The following is a 19142-nucleotide window of genomic DNA, read 5'->3' on the forward strand; positions in this document are numbered from 1 at the left end:
TTTCACACCCTTTCTCTCCCTGTCTCTCTTTCATCCTTTCTCCTTGTCTTCCCTCCCTCTCCACAGAGCCTCCCCCCACCCCCCCACCCCATCCAGCTCCATGACCCTCCTCCTCTTCCACCACCATCACTGCCACCGCTGCACACCTTTGCAATGAAGACTGAGGCAAAAGTTGTGTGATACTGGGGGGAAAATAAAGTATTTGCAGACTGACTGGGAGTTGACAAGGGAGATTTTCATTGCATTTGAAGTGCTAATGATTATCTATCTTCGAGGTCATTAAATTTTGCCTAAGGTAATGTTTGGTTCATTGCAGGTCGAGGAGAAGAAAACTTCATAGCAGCTGATGGCTCCACAGGCTTCTTTGTACCTGAAAAAGAAGAAATTCAGATTGCCTCCTCAGATAGTGAGGTTGAAATAGTAGGAGTCCAAGAAGATTCAAGGTACAAGCACCCCTGAGCATCAAATACTGCACAATGTAGTGCAGTGGCATGCAGATCCCAGAATGACTTTGACAGCCTGTAAGGGTCCACTCCACAGTTTCAGTGCTTATTAATGTTTAAACATTTAATTTAATGTTTATAAGTAGCTTTATTATTCACAAACACATGTAAAGACTCTCGGACTATGAAGCACATTTAAAAGTTATTAAGTTTAAAATTATGAACGTAGGAGAGACTACTTGGGATGTGCTCTATGTTAGTTCATAAATACAAGAGACATAGTTGCTGTCTTCCTGTCCTTTCTTATTTTTGACTTTTTAAATCAATATATGGTAGTGCTTCTGTTCCCTAACTTTGTGCAAACGCAATCCATATTGATAAGATGCTTTATTCTTTCTAAGCTTGATTAGATTCAGTTATTTTATTTTACCCTTTCTATCTTTTTTTACATTTTGAAGTGTTTTATTAGTCTCCATGGTAAATGCTGAAACAGAATAATTAGTAGTTAGCTGTGATTTTTATTTTTTGCTTTGAAATATTTAATTTCTAAACTCTTCTCTTTGCATTTCGTCTTTATTAATCTTGTTTTATTCTCTTCTATCAGAATGGCCTTTATTGTCAATATACTTGGTGTATGCTTCAGTTTCACTTTCGTTCTTATTCATTCATAATGTGCCATTACATTTTAGTTCTAGCTTTTTTAAATTAGTATATTTCTTCTAGGCCATTTTAAAAGTTTGCTGCTGCTGTTCTGTCTATTTCAGTCAAATTATGCAGTTTATTTTCCCTGGTAACATTTCAAGCACTTAAGATTCCTTATTATATGGGTATCTTTCTCAGAGTTTATTATCTAGAGAAATTTTTAAAAATTTTAAACAGTGAAACCTTCAAAAAAAACATGTGTTTTCACCTAAAGAATATAATTAGGATTAAATGTATCAATTTGATAGTATAGTATCTTTATTTTAAAAAAAAGTTTAAAAAATTCTGCAGAACAGGATTGTTCCCAGCAAACTCATTCCACCTGCCTTTTCCTGTCAACCTTTAACATGGAATTCTTTTATCATATCCGAAAATGGGACAGTAATGGATAGAATGTGTTCATTTTTGTGTCCGTCACTCTGTCTTGCTTAGTGTCTTCTGCTTGCCATATGGGTCCAATAAGTAAGGCTGACAGATCAGGATTCTTTTTATTGTACTTCTGGAGTCATTATCTTGCATGAGTTACTGCCCGAGCAGAGGAAGAAAGTTGGCACTTGGGGAATTAAAGACTCTATTTGGTAGCAAAATATATTGCTACAGGGAAAGTCCCCAGAATCTTGCATACAGTGGAAATGATGGAGTAGATTCTACAACGGAAGTCTTGTTCTCAAAAACTTGAATTTAAGAAAGCTTAAAGGGACTTGAACATTGAATTTTTACTTCTTCTTTTATACAGGTGCACTCAGACTAGACCTGGTGTCATTCAGCGATGTTCAGCATGGAAGCAGAGTTCTCATTCATACTGCCTCAGCAGCAGGGAGCAACAGCAGCAGATGCATTCATGGTCTGCCATTTCCCAGCCAACCTGGAGTGGGCCACCAGAGGTTGTTGACCTTACCCTTGATGAAGATGCTAGACGCAGATACTTGCTGTGAGAAATCATGTGATGTCTTTGTTCTGTGTTGCAAGAAGAGGAAAAAGAAAAAAAATTGCTTGACATCACCTTTCTATTGTTCACAAAGATTTGTAAAGTTATTTCATTTTTGTTCTCTGAGTGGAATTGCTGTAGTTTCCATCATTTAGTACTACACGAAAAGGTATGTTTCCTAATTGTCCTAAAATGTCAATACATCAGTATTGTGGGGTCCATGCAGGAAGAGAGTGTTTATAAATTTAATTAGTATTTACATTGTGCCAGGTGTTTTAGTAGGTTATTGGATTCACATTGCATGTACCTAAACTAGGGTTGAAGAGTTATCAGAGCTAAACCTGGCCTTCAGATGGTGTGACCATGCTGGAGCTGGGTGCACTATAAATTTAAGTAACAAGTAGTTGACTTCAAATGTTTCTCTTTTGTTTTGAAGTTTAAAGACTGGTTCAGGAGAAGCTGAAGCTTTTTTTTAAGGCTAGCATCATGGCCTTTTGCTTTTGACCTCTCATGTACAATGACAGTTCACTTTAATTACAACATATGCCAGTGATAGAGTAGATGGGCCTTTGGCCCATGATATTGATCGATGCCACAAAGACTAAAGGGGAAATTTCAAGTTAATCATAATCATTATCTGGCAGTGTTGCCCATTGTGTTAGACCTGATCTGTTCATTAGTTAATTCATTTATTTGGAGATAGGCCAGTTGCTGAGTATAAATAGATGAATCTAACAGATCCTTGTATGTCATTCACATTGATTTTCAACAACTTGCCACATCGACCATGCTGTTTGCAGTCATTTTCTCTGCTGTGAGCTGGAAAATCCTGCAGTTACAATTGCAATAGATTAGAATAAAAAATATTGCAATTGAAGGGATGGTTTCTATTTGTATCCCAATAGACTTGATGCTAGTTACCAATACAACAAATGGTTGGACTCTCAATCATTGAAGTCCTTGTGCAAACCACCAAACTGGACAGAAATAGTCTCTCCAAATAATTATATAATTAATGTGTGTATAAAGTTGCAGGTAATGCTAAAAGGGACGGTTCTAAATTTAAAAGCAGTTGAAGTTTGCTATCAAAACCTTGGATTAAAATCTCAGTTTGAGCTATTGCTGCCATGGAGGTTAATGAGCACAGCTGAAAATACATTTTAGAAAGGTAAAGAGTGAAAAATTGCAGTTTCCATGCTCCTTCTCCCTGCATCACTTTATTTCAGGAATGTGCAGGAAAGCACTAATCTGAAAAGTGTGCTGCCACCACATTTACTGCACAAAGGAATTTTACCTATTGACAGTAAGGCTGCAAAAACTTTTTAATTATTCCCCCAAGCATGATTGGTAATTTGTATTTTCAATCCTGATGGTAATTTGTGGTCACTCATAACAATGCTGTCTGTTGTACGTGGTGGTTTAAAATAGAACATGTTAAATCAGGCAGGAAACTTAGTACTACACACATCACAGTTGTGCAACCAGATGTGCTTACTGGCTACTTGATTTACCATAAATTCTCAGAAGTTTCATTTGGTGAAATGCATCAAGATAACTTGTTTGGATGAGGGCATCAAGATTCTGTGTTGTTTCCCAAAGATGAGGAGATTTTAAGGTTTCTGATATTAGCTGAACTTGGATTAGATGATGAAGGTGGAACAATTTCTTTTGTACCTCCAATCATAATCTTGCTAGAAAGTTGAGCTTGCATTTTGGGTAAAGTTTGATTGGGTTTGGTTGTGAGGCATCCCATGGTTGAGAGGGCTGTCATGCCTGTAAATCACCGAATTATCCAGTGCAAAGTGACATCCATACGAGCGTTTTGAAAGCTACCTAATTAGTAGCCCCACTGCACCCCCACCCGTTGCTCTTCCCCCATGGCCCTGTAAATTGCTTGCTTTTGAAGAATAAGGTAATTGAAAGAAGTATTGGAAGGAAGTAAATATTGGTGTGCCATAACATCTGGCAAGTTGTATTTCTTGATTTATCTCTTTGGAAATCCTGCTTAATGAATCTGCTCACTTCCTGATATTTGAAGGATTTTCATTTTGGAATCAAAGCTGCAAAGAAAACTAGGCCACTTATCCCATTGACTGATTATTGTAGTGTTGTGGTAAATAGCAGTTTTAATTTATGTATAATGTTGTTCATAGTGAGCCCTGTTGTTGAAAGTTGTGTACCATATTTTAGCAGCCTTCAATAACAAGCCTCGGAATCTTTTTTAAACTCACTAATAAAGTTTTCAGATGCATTAGTATTTCATCTTAGTGGCATAATGGAACAACTACAATTACAGTTATGGGAGCCTCTCATCAGAAAGGTACCTCTTTAGTCACAAGTGTAAATTATCATCCTAAAGACTAATGTGTTTAGTAATAGCATTCAAATTTTGTTTTATTTCAGTCCTTTATGCTTTTATTCAAAAATTTTTGCATTTAAAGTTTTTAGTACATTTTGGTTCAAGGAATGTGAATAATGGTGGATTTCTCATTGCACACCAAACCACAGCCAACCTCTCCAAGTTCAACTTAAGCTAGTTTCCACCTTTATCTAACATTGATTGTTTGCATCAGGTGTGAATCAAGTGTTCAAAACTTGATGCAGCATATGAACATAAGAAACAGGATCAAGATTAAGCCCCGATCAGCCCCTGGCCTGCTTCACTATTCATTCAGATCATTACTGATCCATTCTTGGCCTCAAATACCACATTCCTTCTCTCTCTGTACCCCTTTACTGGCTTGTAGTTTAAATGTCTGACAATCTCGCACAAATATATTCAATGAATCCACCTCCACAGCTCTTTGAAGACTAATAAAAGTGATTAGAACCCAACATATAGTTTGAAGCACTGATCTTGATTATTACATTGTGATGTCTAACTCTAGAAGTTGCAATTTAACTGTGTGGAATTTTAATAGTCTCTTGCCTACAGGTTACCAGACTATGAGTAATACTCAGCTTCCTGTGAAGTATATAGTTAAACGAAGAAAGCAATCTTCCCACTTCAAAATAAAGTGAAAGAATTCCATTCAACCCTTAAACGTACAATAATTTTGGTTGCAAGCTTAAGTACTTACACAGGGCCCATTAGATGACAAAACATGGGGTATTATCTACAAGCTATCACGTAATCTCAAGATAAATTGCATAAAACACATCCTTTGTGCTTAACATCTTAGCTGATGTTTGTGACAGTTTTCCACTTGGACAGGTTTTTCTTTGGTGTACAGTTTTACATGTTTATTGCTCTTAAAACTTCGTGCACCATTTGAACCAATTAGGCTACTTTGTGATAGCTGAGATTCATATACCTGGATTGTCTCTGAGCGTTCTACAGGTTCAAGTATCCAATTTTGTTGTGTAAAATTACTCTCAACTATTGGAAATTCCCATTTAATGTTGTCCATTCTTTGTTGCTCCATATGTGCTCCAGCATTTAAGGATAATAATTGTTTAATAAATATGCTGCAAGTTAGAAGTTCACAGAATTGGTACGTGACAGGTGAAGATTTCAAATGGCTAACTGCTCCTCTGTTATACTAAGTGTTTTATTGCTGGTTTATGCACTGGAAAAAGAGAGGTGGTATTTAATAAAAAGTCAGGTTTTATAATTCTGTCATTAGCAAAATGAAGAGGATGCTGCTATTTAATTCCATGTGAATTTTAAATTGTCTAGTCCCCAATTGCAAGGTGCATGCTATCTTTAACAAAAAAAATGTTGAATTTATTAATGGTCCTTGCATACTGCTGTTCTTCTGAAACTTTCTAAACCACTTCTGAGTAGTGCCTGCAAACAGCATTAAGATGAAAAGTTGAGAGTAGCCCTTCACCTGATGAACAGTGTGAATCAATCCTCTCACTTCACTATGTTTGTCCAGAGTTCTTTAACTTTAGAAGATGCAGTAAAAATAAGAAAACAAAGCAGTGGATTAATCAAATGCAGATGTTAGTCTGGTTAGAATGGTGTCTGCTTATTCAAATTTGGGGTTTGAGTTTAGTGGAATGATAAAACAGTTTGTTCTTTAGCTTGATCATTTTTACCTTTTCTATTCAGGTAGAAAGGGGCAGCTACTTGTATCTCAATAAATAAATTGATACACTTCAGTGCTACACATGAGGTATTGTCCATAGCCTATCCTGAGTAATTTGATGTGAGCTTGTTTAAAGCATTACATCTAACCCAGGGTATTAAAGCAGGGAAGCAAGTTAAATTAGTGTTATCATATCTGGCACATTACTCAGCAATCTCAGCTGAGATATGCATACCAAGATAGCAAGTGAAAACAGCATTAGGCTCAACTGTGATGTCACTTTGCTGAGGTAGTCTTGGTCACTGTGAGAGTTTCTGCTTGAACACCCACTTAAAAGATGGATTGAAGGACTATTATTATGCATTGATTCCTATCCTGCCATACATCAATTTCCTGGAGGAGAGAGATTAGGAAGGAAGCATGAGCTGTTGAGTAAATTCTCTGGAAGAGGATTTTCTTTGGCTGATACAATTGCATATAGTGGGAGATTTCCCACAGAATCTTATGCTTTCTGTTATGTAGGCTAGAACTTTTCTGATTTTCCAGATGATACATAATCTAGAAACCACAAAAGGCAAAGTGATGTTGAAACTTTACGCGGATACAGTCTAAATAGCATCCCCAGTAAAAAGTAGTAGGATATTTGCTCATCAGCTACTTTAGGGAATTCAGTACAGAATTTCACCCAAATCAAAACAAGGTATCTGTGTGTAAAATGCTGAACCACTACTACAAACATTACTGTTTTATTTTAAATCTAAATACTTTGGTATTTTTTTTACTTCAAAACCAGCTTCTGCTTGATGGTTTATTTAATTTTTGTGTCAAATTCTTCAGTGTAGAAATGGGATAAAGTTTGCTGTTATTTTCTTTTGAAAACAGTCACACTGGATAGTAACAGCAAGAGCTAAAAGAACTGAGGTATAAATGCTTGTAAGTAGATTTTATTGAAGCATAAAAATGTATAGAATTATTACAAGAGTTTTACGCGTAGTTTAAAGAAACAATTCTAAATAATCTTTGATATGTAAAGTGAAGATCTGATGAGATTGCACTAATTATGGATTTTGTTCCCCCCCGTTTCAAAATATGTAAATACTTTGTGCTGCCTTGTCTGAAGCTGTGGTGGCAGTGTATAGAATTTTAACTGTTATGCAGTGATTATAAAAAAAAATAGAAAAATTGAGAAAGGAGAATAAAAAAAATAACTTTTAAACATTGAAGGTTGACTTTTTTTTGTAAAGATCCTCTTAATTGCTGCAGGTGGTTATCAGATATTTATACTTTAACCATATGCTTTTGAATTTCATATCTTTAATAGCCTGAACCATCAAACATATTGGTGTTCTCCAAAATAAGGCTGCAGTATTTTGTGTGTGGTTTCTAATCTATAGTTGTTATAAAATCCGTATATCTAAAAGAATTTGCAAGTGGGTGGGCTCACTCTGTAATTTGGTCCACTGCACAAACTTGCCACTCACTGTGCCTGCACTAACTGAGCTTGAACTGGAGGACAGGCCAAGCTGACCCTCTGTACCAAAGCAATATTCTGACATGAAGAATCCCATGAGCATCTACCAGATCTCGGGCAGTGTAGTCCCAGAGTGGATTGCTGCAAAGTGTATTTGGGGCCCCTCGATTATAATGGGAAAAATCAATCAATTCTGCTGCTGCTTGTGGCTATCAAGCAAGCCTGATACAAACTGCATATCATTAAAGAAAGGCTGGGTCAGATGCAGCTGTGATAACTTCCAGGATTAAATGACCAGCACTCCTTACAAAGGTTACAGTGAGTAATGGATATTTGATGACTTGCATGTGTGAAGAGAAATCTAGGAACTTAAGACTAAAACATCACCTGTGAGAGGATTTGGTTTTATCTTTGTCACTGTAAGGATACTTCTGGTTACAATCGCATGGCCTGTAATGCTCATTTACACCATCGACATTAGACAAACCATCACTTTATGTTGATACATTACATCAATTTTGGACACAGTTGGATCCAATCAGACAAGGTGAAGTACAGGTCCTCTCCAGTTTACGAACACCCAACTTTTATACACCTGTACATATAAACAAGCATTTGAGAGACTGGTAGGATGGATTTGTTGGCTGCTGCAGGCATGCAGGCATTTTCTGCTGGGTGGGAAATCAGTTTGTAGCTGCATTTTTGACTTGCAAAGTTTGGGTAATGAACTGTTCACAGGAACAGAAGCAACACACAAAATGCTGGAGGAACTCTGGGTCAGGCAGCATCTATGGAGGGAAATGGGCAGTGGATATTTTGGGTCAAGACCCTTCACCTGGACTGAACCTGTCATAAACTGGGGAGGACCTGTAATGATATTACCTAGGGGGAGGAAAATGTTTTTCTGTTCAGTATCTGGAATGTTAACATGTGTTTCCTCGAGTAGACTGATCTTAAAGCCTATGCTGAATGATTGATGAATTCAGAAGATGTGTGTCTATTTCAAGACTGTTTCAAATGGTAATTTATAAAACAAATGCTGGACCCAAATTCTGATTTGTACACTGGATACCTATATTTCCTCTAGAAAGACTTCTAGTAAAGAATTGGTTATTTCAATAATAACAACAACAACGAGCAATACAGCACAGAAACAAGCCCTTCTGCCCAGCTTGTCCATGCCAACCAAGATGCCCATCTAAGCCAGTCCCATTTGCCTACATTTGGTCCATATCTCTCTAAGCCTTGCCTATCGATGTACCTGTGCAAGTGACCTTTAAATGTTGTTATTTTACCTGCCTCAACCACTTCCTCTGGCGTTCATTCCATATATGCACTGCCCTCTGGTGCCTTTTAAATCTTTTCCCTGTCACCTTAAGCCTATGCTCACTTGTTTTTGATTCCCTTTGCATGGGAAACAGACTGTGCTATTGTTAGTAGCTTCCTGCCTGTCCTCCCTCACTGCCTGAGTCATTCACTGCCGGTTAGTAGCTCACTGCCAGTTCCCTCATTTACCTATCAGTCATTCATTCCCTTTTCCCTGTTTACTGCCTGTCAGTGAATATCTCGCTGTCCAACTCTTGTAACGTCAGTTTATTTCCGTATTCTTGCTGAAATTTTATTGCCACTGACAAAAACTGATCTCTTAGACTCCAGACGATGCTTCCCTTGTTTCCTCCTCCCACTTACCTGATCCATTATCCCTTTTATGGTTTTCTTGTTGCATATATGTTACATCGAGACATGATCATCCCTTCTATGGTTTTCAACTTCATTGCTAAGTATCAGCTTTGGGAAGAAGCAACCAAATTGTTGAGACTGAGATTAAACACACCTGTAACGTGAACAAAATACTGAGGGGCTTTGTTTCATCAACTTGTCTAAGAACTTGTGCCTAAATGACTTTTTTTTAAAGTCCATCTACTAAACAAAGTCCTGATTTTCAAAAATTTGCTAATACACAAGTCCATTGACATCTGCTCCGGTTGTAGTCTAGTGCTTTCAGAAAACGAAATTGAACTGAAACTTGCGTTCATGATCATCACAATAAAATACTCAATGTCCGGAATCTAGGAAACTTAAGGGAAAATTTATAGCAAATAAGAAATTTTTTCTATTTTAATACTAAGATGGCCATCATTTGAGTCCTGCAGATTTGTTTATTTTAAGTCCCATAATTATCTTTATTTAAACTACTCACTAAGTTCCTCCCTTTGATATTTTAGGCCTCCTGGTGTTAATAAAATTGTGCCTTCCTCCATTGTGAAATTAGATGCAAAGTATCCATTTTGTTCATGATCATCTTTCTTGAATGTCTTTAATAGCCTCCATTTCCTTTTACACATGGCCCATTCTTGTTCCTACTTATGGTCTCATCATTAGTTGGAAACCTTGCCTGTTTTCTCACCCCAGCCAATTGAGTTTTGTCCAACACGATTAATGACATTTTTAACATAATAGGGTACCATGTAGACACCATGGCCAAGAAAGCTCACCAGTGCCTCTACTACCTCAGGAGGCTAAAGTAAGGTATTAAACAAAGCTTTGGTATTCTCTGCAGTACTAGGTGTAGTGGTTAGCATAACACTATTACAGCACCAGCGACTCAGGTTCAATTCCAGCCGCTGTCTGTAAGGAGTTTGTATGTTCTCCCCATGTCTGTGTGGGTTTCCTCTGAGTGCTCCAGTTTCCTCCCACATTCCAAAGATGTACAGGTTAGGAAGTTATGGGCATGCTATGTTGGCACTGGAAGTGTGGTGACACTTGCGGGCTGCCCCCAGAACACTATGCAAAAAGATAGATTTCACTGTGTTTTGATGTACAGTATATGTAACTAATAAAGATCTTAAATGATTGTAGGTAATTTAACAACTGATGAGGATATTAAAAGGGGACAGAAAGGTGGAGAAATGTAGGGAGGGAGTGCCAGATTGAGCCCAGGGCACTGCCCTAGTGGGGTGAAGAATAGAAATAGGATGCAAGAGGCCAGCAATATAACATCCAAATTACTTTGTGGCTGGTATTAGCTAACTCAATGTATAAGGGCTTGAATTTGGAACATTCTAGTCTGTACAATATGTACAAGTGACATTGGGAATACTTTGTTTTTTCAAGGAGTTATTGTAATTAATGGATGGAAGCTGCAGATTGTGAAACACAGGCTGATGCGCCTTCATCTCTTGTACCACACATCCCTTTGAATGGTTACAAAGACCAAGAGAATTTAATGAGCACCTTTGTCTGTCCTTTGCATGCTGCAACTAAAGCCTCACACAGAGTTTACAGCTGAAGGTCATTGTTACATTCATTTCCTCTAGCCCAACCTCCCAAACAGATAGAGCTTATGGAACATAAATAGCATCAAATCTCTTTTCCCTCCCATGTGTTTTTCCTGGCTTCAGCTCTCTAGTATCTGGCCATGTTGCCACAGAACATTCCACTCAGTTGGACCATGCTGTACCACTTGGCCCTCATAGTAAGGTTTGTGCAGAAGAATATCTTCTTTTACCATGGAGCAATCAGGCAGTGGTCTACACTGAATGTCCTCAAGGTGCTGTGGGAAAAGGAGATGGTGGATCCATCTCCTTGTTTGGTTGTGGTGAGAAACAGCACATCCAGGGTCTCACTCCTTCATAAGCTTCCCTTCTGGAATCTGTATTTGCCAAGGTGGTCTGGGAAGAGATGTAGTGGTCTTTACTGGAGTTCACTCTGAACAGTTGTGTAATAGAGGACTCTATAGGCTGTTCCAAGTTACACACAGAGACAAGCTGCAACTGATGCCGGAAGATTATCACCTCAGTGAAACCTTGGTCAGCCCAAAACTTGCTGATCTTCCAGTGCAAGGAGCAAACCATGACTGAATTCACGACTGTGGTGCAGAGGGATATTTTCAAGTTTGGCACAGCTGCTGCAAAGTCTCTCTCCATGGAGAAAGTCCACTGTTAAATCTCTCACCATTGCACACATCCATGTAAAACCACCTTGATGTTTGGTCACAAATTATGTAAAAGAAAAATTAATGTCATGATGATATAAGGTGAATCTTGGATAAATTAATGCTCTGGCTTAAATTGAATGGTGATGAATGGGCTCTTTCATACATTTGGAATTTTATGAATCAAGTACATTTGAGACAAAAATGTCAAGTTACAAAAAGGTAGTGTAGCAACTTAAATAGAAACAAAGCAGGAAAACAAGAGCAGATGAAAGAATCAAATAGGAGAAAACATTGATGGCAGGGGAGCAAATAATAGAACAGGAGTCTAAAAAGGTGGTCAACAGCTAAGTGAGAGGAAGTCCTATTAAAAATATGCAATAATGCATACAATAACTATAACGAATTGGAAAGTTGGAGGTAAAAATGTGTAGGGAGGACTAGACATGGTGGACAGGGCTACAGAAGAAGAAGAAAAAAAAATCGGGGCTCGGAATTAAATATTGCAAAGGACAAAAACCTAGAAAAGACGGAGGGGTAAAAGGGAAGGCAGAGTGGTGATACTTAGTGGAGTAATGTAATGGCAGCAGAAGGAGGACATGCCATGAGGAAGACAAAAGCAGACTCCATACAGATGGAAAAGATAATAAACTTCAAGTAGTCCTAGTGTACAGTCTACCAAGGGAAATGCAGGAAGAAATATGCAGATGAATTAGGACAACGAATAAAGCCATGGAATAATAATCACAGTGAATTTCAACTGCCCCAATGTCAGTTGGACAGAAAAAGTCAGCAAAGGCTATAAGCAATGGAATCCTTACAATGTAATCAGAGCACTTATTTTAAAACAATTATATAGAAAGCCCAAAAAAGTTTCGCTGTTGGATTTGGTGAAGGAAAGAGCAGAGAAAATAAAAGTAGTAAAAATATAGGAATATCTATTTCATTTTTTATATTTGAATTTCCTTATGACTTTGATGGGAGCCACTTGCTCCACTGAGTCTATGCCCTCTTGCAGCAATTCCATTTCCCCATTTATTCCCTATAACCTATCCTCTGTCTCTTACCCATCAACTCCATCCTAATTTTCCTGCCACCCATCAGCATAAGCAGTAATTTACAGAGAGCAATTAACCTACCAACCAATACTACTTTGGGATGTGGGGGGAAACTGGAGCAGCTGGGGAAACCTTGCAACCTGACAGCATGAATTTTGAATTCTCCATTTTCAGGTAATCTGCTCCCTCGGCCCTTTCTCTCTTGATCTAACCAGTTCCTCCTACACACACCCACACCCCCCTCTCACCCAGTTTCCCCTCTCCCACCTACTCCATTTGCCCATCACTCCTCCCACTGGTTCCCATCCTCCCCATATTCCCATCTGCCACCCCACCTCCCTTATTTGGTTCCATGCTTTACCTTCCTTTCCTTTCTAATTCCATCCTCTGCAGCCCCTTTGTTGCCTCCACCTATCACCTCCCAGCCTTTCGCAATCACCCCTCCTCACCTGGATTCACCTATCGCTTGCCAGCTCTTGCCGCACCTCTCCCCCTCACCTTTTTATACTGGCTATCTCCCCCAATCTTTCAGTCTAGATGAAGGGTCTTGACCCAAAATGACTGTCCATTTCCTTCTACAGATGCAGAGTTCCTCCAGCAGTCTTTTTTTAACCTCCACCAAAGAGCTGGCACAAGGGGCCAAATATGCTTCTTTTGCATTGTTACATTGAGAGATTCTGAAATTGCCAATGACAAATGTTAATGTTTCTGATATCTGCAGTTTTCCCTCATGGTATGTAAATTCACTTTCTGTCTGGCTTTCTCTAACCCATCTGTCATGTTCATATATACTGGGGGGATAAAACAAGTACATGTATGCACAGGTGCATGAAAAGCTTACCTGCAGTAGCATCACAAGCACATAGCATCAGATACACAACGTTCACAAGAAAAACATAAATTATACACTACTTGTACAAGAACACAATTAGAGCAAAACAAATTTTGTTGTAGTGCAAAGTGGTGGTAGTGTTGCTATACTGAGGTAGTGATTAGGTTTGTGCAGGTTGGTTCAAGGACTGAATGGTTGAAGAGAAGTAGCTGTTCTTGAACCTGGTGGTGTGGGACTTGTGGGACTTCGGGCTTCTGTACCTCTTGCCCGATGGTAGCTGCGAGAAGATGGCATGGCCCGGATCTTTGATGATGTTGCCTTCTCGAGGCAGCTCCTCGTGTAGATACTAATGATGGTTGGGAGGCATTGATGTGAGGGTCTGGGCCATGAGTGATACCAAGAAATGTGCAAGATTTAAGGGCTATCAAATGTAGCCTTGATTCCATCTTTATTTGTATTGATGTGTACTTTCTAGCAGGGTTAGACCTTTCTAACCGGCTATCCTGGCATATTACCCTGCAGTGTCATCTGTTCTGCAAATGGAGAATGAAAATAGGTTTCTCCCAAGAATCACATCTGCTCAGTGTGACATGGTGCTAAATCATTCTCCGGTTCATCCAGCCAATGGCTGAGCTCTCCACCTCATTTGTGATTTCTTTCAACCTATCAGTTTACTTTCACTGCAATCCAGCTGGAGGTGTGTTTTACAGGATCAAATTAAGGCCATGTTTAATATCTCATCATTGATCCCATCAGGCTGTAGGGTTGAGTCCCACATGGATTAATGGAAGTTGGCCAATGTCATTCCACCTGGTTACAAAGGTCACTCAAGGACTTGAGCTCTTCACTTTGGCTGACTTGGCAGGAAATGGCAGGAGAACTGATTAGAGAAAGGAGTCAGAGTTGTACAGCACAAAAACAGGCCCCTTGTCCCAACTCGTCCTGCATTTGGTGCACATCCCTCCATTTCCTTCGATTCCATGTACCTGTCTAAATGCTTTTTAAACCCTGTGATTGTACTTGCCCTCTGCCACCTCCTCTGGTGGTTTGTCCATATCCCCACCACCCTCTGTGTGAAGAATTTTCCCCTCAGATCTCCCTTAAATATGTTCTCTCAGCTTAAACTTATGCCCTCTAGTTTTAGACTCCCCTACCCTAGGAAAAAAAACTGACCATCTACCCTATCTATGCCCCTCAATTTTATAAATCTCAATAAAGTCACCCCTTAGCCTCTTGCACTCCACTGAGAACAATCCCTGTAATTAAAGCCCTCCATTCCAGGCAACATTCTGGTGAATCTCTTTTCCACTCTTTCCAGCACTACCAAGTCCTTTCTATAGTGTGGTGACAACTGCATACAATATTCCAAGTGTGGCCTAACCAATGTCTTGTACAGCTGCAACTTGATGTCCCAACTCCCATACTTAATACTCCTGCCTACAAAGGCAAGCAGGCTAAACACCTTCTTCATTACCCTATACACTTGTATCAACATATTCAGGGGGCTCTGAACTTGCACCCCAAGGTCCTCTGTACATCAATTCTAAGATCCCTACCATTTACTGTATATGTCTGGCCAGTGTTAGATGACTCAAAATGCATTACCTCACCTGTCTGGATTAAATTCCATCTATCATCACTCTGCCCAGCCGATCTATATTCCTCTGTATCCTTAGGCAGCAATCCTTGCTGTCTACAACTCCCAATCTTCATGTCATCAGCAAACTTACTTATCAGACCACAGACCTTCTCATTCAAGTTACTTACATATATATATGACAAACAAAGGTCTCAGCACCAATCCCTGCAGTACACCACTGTTTACAGACTTCCTGTCAGAAAAACAAATGTATGGATCGAATATTGGTGTGGGAGAAACACGTTCTGATTCATGGGGCACTGCACTGGTGCTGGGGAAGGAGGAAATTGTTCTGCTAGGGTGGGCTTCATCTGAACCATCTTGAGACTAGTGTCCTGGTGAGCAAGGCTGTAGTACTTGTTTTATCCCCCCCCAGTATATATGAACATGACAGATGGGTTAGAGGAAGCCAGAGAGAAAGTGAATTTACATACCATGAGTGGTGTTCTGGGATGGGGGATGGGGGATAGGGGGTGGGGGGGGTGAAATTGAAGCATGACAGGAGCAGAATACGAGCAAAGATGTGCAGCAGAAAGTAAACCCAGAGTAAGTGTAAAAAGGCAAAGCCTAAGGCTCTTCATCTGAATGCACACAGCACTTTTAACAAGATATTTGACAGCACAAATAGTAACATATGAGTATGATCTAACAGCTATTACAGAGATGTGGTGACAGGGTGAGTAGGACTGGAAACTCAATATTCCAGGTTATTCAAAATTCCAAAAGAGAAGACAAGGAGGAAAAGGAGGGGGGCTAGATTTGGTAATGAAGGAAGGAAATTAATGCAGTGCTGAATAGTGATATAGATGCAGGAGGAAGTGATGTGGAATCAATTTTAGTGGAAGTAATGAATAGCAGGGGAAAGAAGACAGTGGAAGGAGTCCATTGGCCTCATACTGTGACCAGGTATAAATGGGGAAATATCAAAGGCACATTAGAAGGAACTACAATTATCAAAAGTGATTTTAATCTGCACACTGATTGGACTAATTAAACTGGCAAGGGGTATCATGGAAGAGGAATTTGGATTGGTAATTTTACCAAAACCGGCAGCGAGAGTCTCTAAAGCTAATGAGGGAGAAAACTGATGAGAGTAAACTGGCAAGTAATATCAATGGATATATGAAAAGGAAGAATGTAGCTAGGGTAAGTCGGAGTTGTACAGCATGGAAACAGGTCCTTCAGCCCAACTCATCCATGCTGACTGTGTTGCCCAGCAAGCTAGTCCCATCTGCCTGTGCTCAGCCCATAGCCCTCCAAACATCTCCCATCCTACAAGTGTAGGACCCCCAGAGAGCAAGGCTGGGGAATTAATCCCAGGAAAAAAAAGAAATGGCAGATAAGTTAAATCAATAGTTTGCCCCAATTTTCATGGTGGAGGGCACTGCAAATATCCCTCAGGTTTCTGATGGGCTAGCTTCAGGGAGTTTGGAAGAATGATCACCAACACAAGGGACAGGGTCATGAAAAAATTAATGGGACTAAAGGCAGACATGTCATTACATCCTAATGGCCTGCAGCCGAGGATTTTAAAGGCGGCTGCAGGGATAGTGGAGCCACGCGAGTCTCACAAAGGTACCAGAAGGTTGGAAAACCATTAATGTGACTCCGTTGTTCAAGAAGGGAGAAAGAAAGTGGGTAACTAAAGTCCTATTAGCTGAACATATGTTGTTGGCAAGATGCTGGAATCTATAACTAAGAAATAGTTAGTCATTCAGAGAAACAGTGTAATCGAGTAATTAGTGTAGGCAAGTGTTGTGAGAAATCCACATGGCTGTCATGTGACAGTAACGACAATGACCCCCGCTGACCGGATACTACTGTCAATCAAGGTGCGGCTCCACCCACCCCCTCAGGTGTGAGAGTACCTTTTGCCTCTGAACTTGCCTGACCAGTACCCTTTGTCTCTGAACCTGCCTGACCATTGGCTGTGGCAGGAAACTTTGTCTTTGACTCCCACACCATTGGCTCATTTAAATCACAACAGTGAGGCCCCACCCAGCCTCCTAGCACCATAAAAAGGGCTGCAATCCCCTAGCTCTCTCTTTTGACGACCCCAGGAGTAGTGAGACAACTCTGCATAGATCATTGGTAAGAGTGCATCACCACATGGCCAGGGAGCATTAAGGGCCAATGCTAGTGCGGGACAGGCATTGAAGTGTTATATCCTGAAGTTGTACGTGTGTGTGTATCCTAAACTAGTCGTGATCCCCTCTCGTGTTCGTGATATCCTGTGTGAGAGTGAGCGTGTGTCTGTTCCCATCCACTCTGTCCCACATTTGCCTTTGTGATTAAACTAGTTTTGGTCTACAAAGCTCGTGTCCAGAGTCCTTGATCCTTAAGACAGTAAAGAACGATTTCACACAACAGCAAGGTAGTGTTAACCTATTACAGCACCAGCAGCCCAGGTTCAATTCCAGCCGCTGCTCCGGTTTCCCCCCATGTTCCAAAGATGTATGGGTTAGGAAGTTGTGGGCATGCTATGTTGGTGCCAGAAGTGTGGTGACACTTGCAGGCTGCCCCAGAACGTTCTACGCAAAAAGATGCATTTCAGTGTTTCTCGATGTACATGTGATTAATAAAGAGGAAAGAAATAAAGAAAGAAATCAAGTCAACATGGTTCTATGAAAGGGAAATCATGTCTGACAAATTTATTAGAGTTCTTAGAGGATGTGATAACAGAGTAGAAATGGTTGATGTAGTGCATTTGAATTTTCAGAAAGCATTTGACAAGATGCCACATAAAAAGCTGGTGCACAAGGTAAAAGCCCATGGTGTTGGGGAAGTGTTTTAACATGGATTAAAGATTGGTTAGTGCTTAGAAGACAGTTGGAACAAACAGGTCTTCTTTGGGCTGGAAAGATGTAATTGGAGAAGTGTCTAAAGGATCAGTGCTTGGCCCTCAATTATTAATGATTTGTATTAGTAACCTGGGGGAGGGGTGGAGCACAAGGTATCCATGTTGCAATGACACAAAACTAGGATGGAGGGCACATTGTGATGGGGAAATTTGGACTCTGCAACATGATATAGTGGGTTCAGTGAGTAGGTGAAAACTTGGCAAATGGAGTTTAATGAGGGAAAGTGCAAGGTTCTGAACTTTGGCAAGAGAAATTTAACAGCATATTATCTACATGGAGAAGGATTGCATGAAGTAGAGGAGGATCTGCAAATTCTTGTGCACAATTGCAAAAAGTTAGCAGGCAGGTGCAGCAAGTGGTTAGGAAGGCAAATGGTGTACTGGTTTTAAATCACAAGAGGGTTGGAGTTTGGAAATAGGGAAGTATTGTTACAATTGTACAGGGTACTGGTGGGGCCACATCTTGGGTATTGTGCACGGTTTGGTCCCCTTATTTGAGAAAGGATGTACTGTCATTGGAGGCCAAAAGAGATTCACTAAGCCAACTCACGGGATGAGGGGGTTGTCCCATCAGGAGTGGCTAAAGAAATCAGATCTACATTCTTTGGAGTTGAGAAGAATGAAGAGTGATCTTACTGAAACATACAAGATCCTGAGGCAGGGTGGGGGTAGGGTTGGTGATGATGGCTGAATAGATGTTGAGATTTTTAAACTAGTGGGAGAGTCTTGAACCAGGGGACATAGTTACAAGGTTAAGGGGGCAGTCATTTAAAAAAACTTAGGTGTTTAGGAATTTCATCCTGTAGAGGGTGGAGAATCCCTGGCATTCTATCATAGAACATTACAGCACAGTACAGGCCCTTCAGCCCATGAATGTTGTGCCAACCTTTTAACCTAGTCTAAGATCAATCTAACCCTTCCCTCCCACATACCCCTCCATTTTTCTAGCATCCATACATCTAAGAGTCACTTGAATGTCCTTAATGTATCCACCTCCACCAGCTCCCCTGGCAGTGCGTTCCATGCACACACCACTGTGTTAAAAACCTCTGATACCACCACCCCCCCTCCCCTTGTACTTTCCTCCAATCACCTTAAAATTATGCCCCCTCATGTTAAGCCATTTCTGCCCTGGCTGTCCACTCAATCTGCCTCTCATCTTGTACACCTCTATCAGGTCACCTCTCATCCTCCTTTGCTCCAAAAAGAAAAGCCCTAGCTCACTCAACCTATCCTAATAG

General features: G+C 40.1%; 1 protein-coding gene across 4 annotated transcripts in view; it reads left to right on the forward strand.

Moving 5' to 3' along the window:
• ark2n (arkadia (RNF111) N-terminal like PKA signaling regulator 2N) overlaps positions 1-7323 on the forward strand; it is an 88245-nt gene extending 80922 nt beyond the window's left edge. For all 4 annotated transcript variants that reach the window (XM_052035299.1, XM_052035307.1, XM_052035316.1 and 1 more), the window contains 2 exons: positions 317-443; positions 1882-7323. In XM_052035299.1, the coding sequence (XP_051891259.1) occupies positions 317-443; positions 1882-2080 (326 nt within the window). In that variant the 3' untranslated portion in view covers positions 2081-7323. The remainder of the gene's footprint in view (positions 1-316; positions 444-1881) is intronic.
• The last annotated feature ends 11819 nt before the right edge of the window (positions 7324-19142 follow it).

This window comes from Pristis pectinata, chromosome 2 (assembly GCF_009764475.1).
Source record: "Pristis pectinata isolate sPriPec2 chromosome 2, sPriPec2.1.pri, whole genome shotgun sequence".
NCBI classification, from domain to species: Eukaryota; Metazoa; Chordata; class Chondrichthyes; order Rhinopristiformes; family Pristidae; genus Pristis; species Pristis pectinata.